Source organism: Heloderma suspectum, chromosome 4, assembly GCF_057233095.1.
Source record: "Heloderma suspectum isolate Gila_16-S chromosome 4, 16-S_ref, whole genome shotgun sequence".
In the NCBI taxonomy this organism is placed as follows: Eukaryota; Metazoa; Chordata; class Lepidosauria; order Squamata; family Helodermatidae; genus Heloderma; species Heloderma suspectum.
The window spans coordinates 311,635,153-311,643,484 of record NC_139461.1 but is presented as its reverse complement, the minus strand read 5'-3'; the positions used below and the strand labels follow the sequence as shown (position 1 = coordinate 311,643,484).

General features: G+C 51.2%; 1 protein-coding gene across 1 annotated transcript in view; it reads right to left on the bottom strand.

Moving 5' to 3' along the window:
- Positions 1-358: 358 nt before the first annotated feature.
- Positions 359-8,332, bottom strand: part of MYLK2 (myosin light chain kinase 2) — a 36,434-nt gene continuing 28,460 nt past the window's right edge. The window contains exons 10-12 of the mRNA XM_084848441.1: positions 7,867-8,019; positions 5,141-5,273; positions 359-3,477 (exon numbers count right to left, since the gene is read on the bottom strand). Coding sequence (XP_084704567.1) covers positions 3,397-3,477; positions 5,141-5,273; positions 7,867-8,019 — 367 coding nt within the window. The 3' untranslated portion in view covers positions 359-3,396. The remainder of the gene's footprint in view (positions 3,478-5,140; positions 5,274-7,866; positions 8,020-8,332) is intronic.

Here is an 8,332-nt window from a genome sequence, read left to right as displayed (position 1 = left end):
TGAATAGCTGCATGATAACTTTTGATTGGCAGCGCTAGGACCCTCTGTCTGGAACCACCCACGGAACATTATTGGTTCCTCAGGTCTCAGCAAAAACCCTGCAGTGCACCGAAGCACCCCAGAGCTTAAGCCAGCAGTTCCCTCTGCATACGAGTAGGGGTGAGGGAGATATTCATTCAGTTTGCATTTTAATGCAAACTTACCTAATTGCAAACCAATATGCCAACTGAAACTTGCTTATCCTTCAACCTTCATACTTGTCCAAATTCTGCAATGGAACGCTCCGATCAAAAACCTGTGTACAAAAATGGCCACCTTAGGGAAACATATACACAAAAAAGCATAAATTCATGAAAATAATGTTCAAAAATGCATTGTATTGCTTGCAAAAGATGTGTATATTAGGCAAAAATGGCATACAAAAACGCATATGAATTTCCATGCAAACTTTAAAAAGAAAAACATTTTCTAAGTCTGGGGCAAATCCAACTTCAATTGGAAAAATGAGAAACTGAAAGTGAGTGATTTCTCCATCGCTGCTTAGAAGCAGTTGCATAGAACAGCCTCCCCCAACCCGGTGCCCTCCAGATGTGTTGGACTACAACTCCCATGACCCCCAGCCCTGCTGCAGAGCCCCTGGCCTCGCCTTGCCCTGCATCCCCCTTCTATGCACAGTACTCGGCACCCAGCTGTGTGATCAACCTGTGCTGAGTCAAAGCAGAGCTTCCTCGTGAAACACAAACCATCGAAGCAAACACCTGGCGCTTGACCTGTACATTTATTTACATCCCGCCGGGCGCGCGGCCCTCGCCCCCAGGAATTACGCGGGCACCCGGAGAAGGCGGCGGCGGGGGGCGCTTCTGCAGGCACATCAAGGATTGCTCAGCCAAACATCGTAGATGGCGATCAGATCTGATGCTGGTTCTTGCTGGGGGCAAGCAGCGAGGAACCCAAGCAGTGAAGCAGCGCTTGCGCTTGAGACAAAGCCTCACACGTTCATAGGAGCGGGGCCCGCTGCTCCTCGCCTCCCCCTCCAGCTCCAGGGCCAAGCTATAACGGGCAGAGTCACGCCACTTCATCCGTTCCCCCCGGGGAACGTGCTTTCTGCTAGACCACCAGGAGCGAGGAGGGTCAGACATCTCATCATTTGTTCTCCGGGGGAGGGCTGCTGGGCCTGATCCCAGGAGCCGTGCCCGCCGCTCCCTCATCAGCCGCGCCGCCTTTCGGGCGGCTTCTGGCAGGCCGCCAGCGCTGCGGCCAGAACGGGCCGAGAAGGGGGCGCGGGGCCCTCCTCCCCAGTCACGTGGGGACAAAACGTCCCCGGACCTCACGCGCCGGGCACCCCCAAGCCCCGCTCCGCTGCCGCTCGCGGGGAGGGCGGCCGGCCGGGGAACCGTGCCACGCTACAGGCCCCGTGTCTCTGCGCCTCGGCAGGGGGCAGAAGGGGGGACGCGGAGCCGCGGCTGCGGGCGGGCGGGCGGCCGCCCACAGAGCCCTCTTCGCAGCGAGTTCCGTCCTCGGCCTCGGCCGCCTGCCGGGAAAATGGGTTCAGGAATGACCCGCGTTGCTCGGCTGTGGCAACGACGTGCGCCACGGAGTTCCGAAACGGGGCGCCGCGGGCATTATGAGTCCGAATAAACCGCTCCGGGGGGGGGGGGCGATGGCTACTCGGGGCCACCGGTCGAAGGGGGCGGCGGGCGGGGCATCACGCCCAAAGGGGTCTCCGCAACACGCGCGGCTTCGCTGCCAGCTCCGGCGGGGCCGCTTGCTCGGGCCCGCTCCCCACCGGGGCCTGACCCCGGGCTAGCGGGGGCGCATCGCTGCGCGCGCGCGGCAGTTCCTGGCTGTTGGTGGCCGGCTGTGAGGCAGCCCCTTCGCGGGGGCGGGGGCGGGGCGCAGATGGTCCACATCAGGCTGGCTCGCCTCGCGCCGTGCTCGTGTTGTTGCCCCCGCCGGCCCGCCCCTTCGGCGGCTCAGGGGGGCGGAGAGGGCTGCGCAACGCGCCCTTCTTCCCGCGCTGGCTGCCCATCCGCGGGATGCGCCCGCAGCGCGGCTGTTGGCCTCCCGCAAGCGCCGCCCGCCCAGAGCCGAGAGGAGCTCCGGCGCGGAGCGCTGCTGCTGCTGCTGCTGCTGCGGGAAGAGAGGGAGAGCTTCCCGCCCAGAGGCGAGCTTGCTTCCCCCAGCGGCCCGCTGCTGGTGGGGCGCAGAGGCCCACGTGGCTTCACCTCTTTGGTTCGGAGGCTATGGGCGGGGGGGGGGGAGAGCTGTTTGTGTATATGGCTTCTGACTCTGGAGAGGGGCGCGACGTAACTCCTCGCGGATGCTGGGGGCGCCATGACAGGTAGATAGCAATGGACTGGCTCTTCGCTCTCCCTGGAACAGGGTGGGGTTGATGGGGTCTTCGCAGTAGGGCATTCTAACTATCTGAAATGATTCGAAGGCCACCCTTAAGGGGGACACCTCCTCGTGTACGTGGGAAGCACAGAACGGAGACATCTCAGGAGGTGTCAAGGTAGAAAGTGAAGGCCCATTTCAAAGCAGCATTTAAGCCAAGAAGCCATTTCACAGAGCAAAAAGGGGTGAGGGATTCTCAGTCTAAGAAAGAAGATAAAATCTGGACTGCAACTTTTTGGCACCTATTTTTGCTCACTCGGGGAAAGTGAACGCCCTGGCATACCGCTTGGGGACTGGAGCAGTGCTCTCTACAGCATCATGGAGTCGAGAATTCAGATCGCAGAAGGGAAAAACCCTGGTGCCCAGGAGCGGGGTGTGTGTCACAGGACAGATCCCAGTTGGTACCGGTCTGGCAGGACAAAACAGTCACAGCAGGAACCTTGGAGTGCAGCAAAGTCACAAGGAGGCGACAAACCTTTACACCAGGGGATTCAGTGGGAAAATCAGGATGGGACAACAGAGGACACAGATGCTGGCAGCGGTTTGGGGCGGTCCCTTCGAAGCAGCAAACATTCGAACATGGGCATGGTGAGGTATGAAACTGTAGCGCTCTCTGGATGAGGGAGGCGCACAGCAGCGGGACACCCAAAGAGCAGCGTGCGCAGGAGGCCCAGGCGGCGACAGGGATGGGCGCAACCTCCCAGTGGGAACTGCGCAGGGCCTTGATGGGCGCCCGCCAGAGGAGAGAGAGCAAAACTCATGTGCATGGATGGAGCCTGCCCTCAAAAGTTCCAAGCCTGCACCCATGGGCTCTTCACCCCCAGCTCCCTGGGAAGCAGCAGGCACCATCCTGTCCTCTGTGGCGGATCCAGTCTCCTGGCTACACAGTCCCCAGGATGCAGGGCACCACAAACACAACACAGTTCAAGTGTCCCGTCCGGGGTTTCCCCCTCTCATTCCCGTGCTGCTCAGTTCCGCCCTAAGTGTCCAGCCCCACCACGCTCAGACCCCCAGTGTGGTCAGGGACCCCGAGCTGGTGATCTTCTTGAACCTGTTAGCAGCGCAAACGCCAATGAAGTTTTTCTGTTGAAAGAAAGAAAGAATTAAAGAAAGAAAGAAAACAGCAATAAAAAGGAGAATTATATCAAGGCTGGAAAACGTGCATTATCAAGCACTGAGCAGGGGTTGGACTCAGATGGCCTTGTAGGCCCCTTCCAACCCTACTATTCTATGATTCTAGGTCACAAGTGTTCCACTTTTAAATAAGTCATTAAAATTCTGCATCAAGAAGAGCAGCATTCTGCAATCTGAATAAGTTTGCAAATCAAACAAGTTTGTATTTTTAATGTGTTTTGCAGAATTTAGTCAGCTTCTTTTATCTATGGCAAGAATTTCAACAGGTATTTCCAACACATATCAAAGCTAATTGCCCAGACGTAGGGACTAGATGGTTTTTTTGTTTTGTTTTTAAAGCTGAGATTCTCAGCATGCTTCAGATCACAAATACCGCATTACATGCTTGTGCAATGCTATTGTTCATAGGTGGAATAAATCAAACCCAGGTTCTAGGGTTTGCTGGAGATATGGTTAAGGGCACTCTATGCGGTAGTGCCATAGGAATGCTACTATTTGTATTTATATGTTTATGTTAAAGCTGATGCAGTCCACCTCTTTCATAGCAGGGAGGAGCTGTCGAGATGGTATAGAAGAAAACTAATCCCTAAGTCCAGAAACTAGTGGTTGAAGACAGTTGTAACATTTTTAGAGCAGTGGGGGCGATTTGGAATTGTCCTCACTGCATTCAGCCCAAAATTTCTCTCCAGGGGGGAAAAAACACTCAGTTCTGCCAAGTTTGTAACAGTAGCTAGCTGTGCACAGTACCAACTGGCTAGCACCATTGAAGTCATCAAGAAACATCTATCCATCTGAGGAGCTGTTTAACACTTTGAAAAAATAATCCCTTCTTTTTTATTAGTGGGGCCAGTTCACTCGACACAAGGGTAGTTAAGCTGTGCCCCGTGAAGGTAATTATGTAAACTGGGCCAGCATGCAACCAGCATGTGCAGGGTGGTTAACAAGCCACCATGGTTTATTAACCACCTTTGTGTCACGTGAACCGTGTCACAGAATAAGTGGCTACATGTATACATGGGGCTTGAACATTGTTTTTAAAAGGCAACCAGCCTGCTTGAAGTACAATGGGAGCAGCAAGGCTGATGGCTGAATGGCCTTTGCTAGTATGCATGTCAGTCATTACAGTGGCAGACCAGGAGGACATGGGCCGTTCCTGCAGCTAAGCTAAGGGAGCCTCTGTGAACTTCCCCTTCCCCTTACATTTCCCTGGATCCCAAGGGTGCGTCTACCTCGTACCACGTAAGGGTGCAGGAAGAGCAGCTGTGAGGTAACTCACAGAATCACACCATTAGAAGAGAACAATGGATTGTATCTGATGTTAGTCTAAACTATGTCCCATCCATTCCAATGAGCTTACTCTAAGTAGGACTAACACTAAGTAGGACTAACAACCCAATATGCAATTAAAACTGTCCAACTCCACCTCTGTCCCCAAAGCCAGAACTGTCCCCACTATGCGCACAGAGAGAGAGAGAGAGAGAGAGATCATGATCCCTGCAGGGCAAAGGGCTTGTGGAATGACTCACGCAAGTGAGCCAAGCCACATAGAATGTAACGGCATCCGAATAGGTCCCTTTCAGATACACCCCATCTGACTCTTCTGTTCCATTACCTTCCAGCGCCTCCGCATTACATACTTCCGGAGCAGGATCTGGGATTTCAGACGCCGGTTGACCCGTTTGGCCTTATCCGCCAGGTTGTTGAGCCAGGGGTGCTGGAGGCATTGTGCCGCACTCATGCGCCCACTGTGGCATTGGTGGGAAGAAAGAGAGAGAGAGAAGTTACGAGGGAGTCACTGTCTAGAAATGCCGTTTCCCAGAGCCTTGATCACTGTCTCTCCACATGCAAAATCCTGCATTCAAAAGAGGGCAGAATTCTGCAGTATGATTATTCCAATCTATATTCCAACTTGTTTTGCAGGATTTCCCCAATGTCTTCCTATGGAGAAGGAACAAGGTGATGTCATAGTCATCAGGGCCATGGACAGCCAGCTCCCACTGGTTTGACAATGTTGTTTTTATGTTGTTTTGTTATCAGTTTACTATATTTGATGGTTAACCACCATGAAACTGAGTGAAAAAAAGATTTTAATGGGTTTTTATGGATATTAATATTCATAATTAAATTATGGATATAAAGTTTTTATGGATATAAATCCACAAACAAACAGATAAATGAATGAATGAATGGAGACCTGGCTTTTGAGAACCCCAACCTCAATTTCCCTTCGCAATTCACTTCCAGGGTCTGGATTTAGGTCCTGCTTTCTATAGATAGAGCATAGCAGCTAAAAGGAGGAGTCGAAAAGTCCCTTGGTTTGAAACTTGCCTGTGCCCTATGAGCTCTCAAAGCCACCGTAGCCAAGCTACTATATTTTCTCAGCCTCCATAAAATGGCGATAATAATACTGACCCACCTGGCAGGGTTGTTGTAAGGATGATAAAGAAGGTCAAAGAAGCACGATGTGAGTGCTAAGTACAATGACTATAATCTAGGTATTTTGCCTAAGGATGGAGAGAGCTCTGGGAAATAGCTGGAGTTCATATTTTCTGACAAAACCTTGTTTGTTTCGTCGCCCCAAGAGTCCTAGGTGCCATCGGAAACCATCACATCTCCTGCTAGAGCATAATTTGAAGATCTGCCACCTCATAAGAACATAAAACAAACCATGGTGGATCAGACCAATGGCGCAGCGAGTCCAGCATTCTGCCCCACAGTGGCCAACCAGATGCCACAAATGGGAAGCCCACAAACAGGACATGAGCACCCTCCCTCTAGTGTTCCCCAGCAACTGGTGTACATAGGCTCACTGCCTCTGGTACTGGAGGTAGCACATAGCCATCAAGACTAGTAGCCACTGATAGCCTTGTCCTCCTCCCACAATCCATCTTAAGACTGTGGGCATTTCTACATGAGGCTTTTATGCCTCATCTTTACTGGGGCTTATGCTTCCAGATTCTTTGCGGAATTAAGATTGCCTCCTTTATGCGTATTTTTTTCAGGGGGGGGGGTGTCTTTCTCTGCCTTTCTATATGTTCCATTACACAACGAGTAGATGGCACTGTGGTATAGAGGAATTGTGCAATTACACATGGCTTTATAACTCCATTAAAAAATGCCACACTTTCCCCGTTAGGAAAAAATCAATGATAATGGTTGCAAAGCATGGGAGATGCCTTGGAGGAGGATGACGTGGTGCAAAAGATCTTGGAACTACCACGACTGAGCAATCATGAGCGCATAATAAAAGCCTTGGGCAGAAACTCTCTGTGACTAAATGCAGACTCCAGGGCATGTATGCCCACTTTTTTCATTCTAGCCTGATGAAGTGTTCAGGAGGACTCAGAAGCTTGCCCTCTCTTTCGTGGCATTTTGGCTGGCCTAACAAAAATATTGCTCTATAACGAAATCACCATTTCAGAGAGCCATAAGTATCTCACCCGCCAAACCTCCCCCAGTCTCAAGATCTCAGTAGCAACAGAAATAGGATACCCTGAGTGTTTGGGGGGAACACTCATGGGTCTCCCTCCACCGCCATGCTGTACAAAGAAAAATAAAATAGAAACTTTGGAAGAAACTGAAAAGTTCCCCTCTGCAAATTATTTTCTGTCCTAATCAAGAATGGATATTTTGCTCCCCAACTGCTTCTCTAGAAAGAATGGGCATGATCCAGCCAAAATCAAGCAGTATGGGATCACATGGCATTCAGGGGGAGAAAGTTACTCCAATGGCCATGCTAGCTGGGAATGGTGGGCACTGAAGTCAAACGTATCAGGACAGCACCAGGTCAGGGTAGAATGCGGTAACCCAATAAATCTAACCAACAGCATCATAGTAGGCATTTTTGCTCTGAAGCAGTGGAGGCTGGTGGCTCAGATGTCAGTGGGGCAGTGAATCCGCTCTGGGTTGCAGGTCTGACTGGTTCTGACTGAAACCTGGAGCAGATTCACCGCCCCACTGACATCCAAGCCACCAGCCTCCACTGCTCTGAAGACTCTCCCACTGTCTTTAGTAGGGCTTACACCACGCTTGATTTTGAAAAGCCAGTCAATGCTGCAAATTCCCCCCAAAACTTCAGGTTATTGAAGGCCAAGGGAGCAAAATGTGTTCCCTCACCCCCCACGCCTCCACATTTTCTGGAATCTATCTCCGTTGTGACAGTGGAGGCCAGGTTCACCTCTCTCCTAAATACTCTTTTTCGACATGCCTCCTGACAACTAGAAAATTAAATAGCGGGTGGGGTGACAGAGTCCTTTTGCTCTGTGGATGACCTCGAAGTTAATCACTTCCTACAGAGGATGGAGCGGAGTTTTCTCGGTTCCTCCGCTAGGTCCAGACCTTTTCTCCTTGATAATCAAGTTGGAGACAAAGTCCTTGGCTTCGTCAGAGATGCCCTCGAAGGCCTCCTCGTCGAAATACCAGTTGGCCGCCAGGACGTTGTTGAGGGTTTCCGTATCGTTGTCTCCCAAGAAAGGGGAGAGTCCACTCAGCCTGAGAGGGGGGTGAGGGGACGGGGCAGGGGAGGGGAAAGGAGAACATGGATCAAAGCTTGGCTGCACAAGAAACCTGAGTGGCCACGTAAGGACATTTCATTTCATTCATTTCATTTATTATATTTCTATACCACCCCAAGCCAAAGCTCTCTGGGCAGTTCACAAAAATTAAAAACCATTAAAATACATTATATAAAATATAAAAAACCATTCACATAATGACATAAAACAAATCATACACACACAACAGCGTATATCTAAAACAATTTAAAACAATCAGCCAGAGACAATGTGGAGACTCTTTATACGCT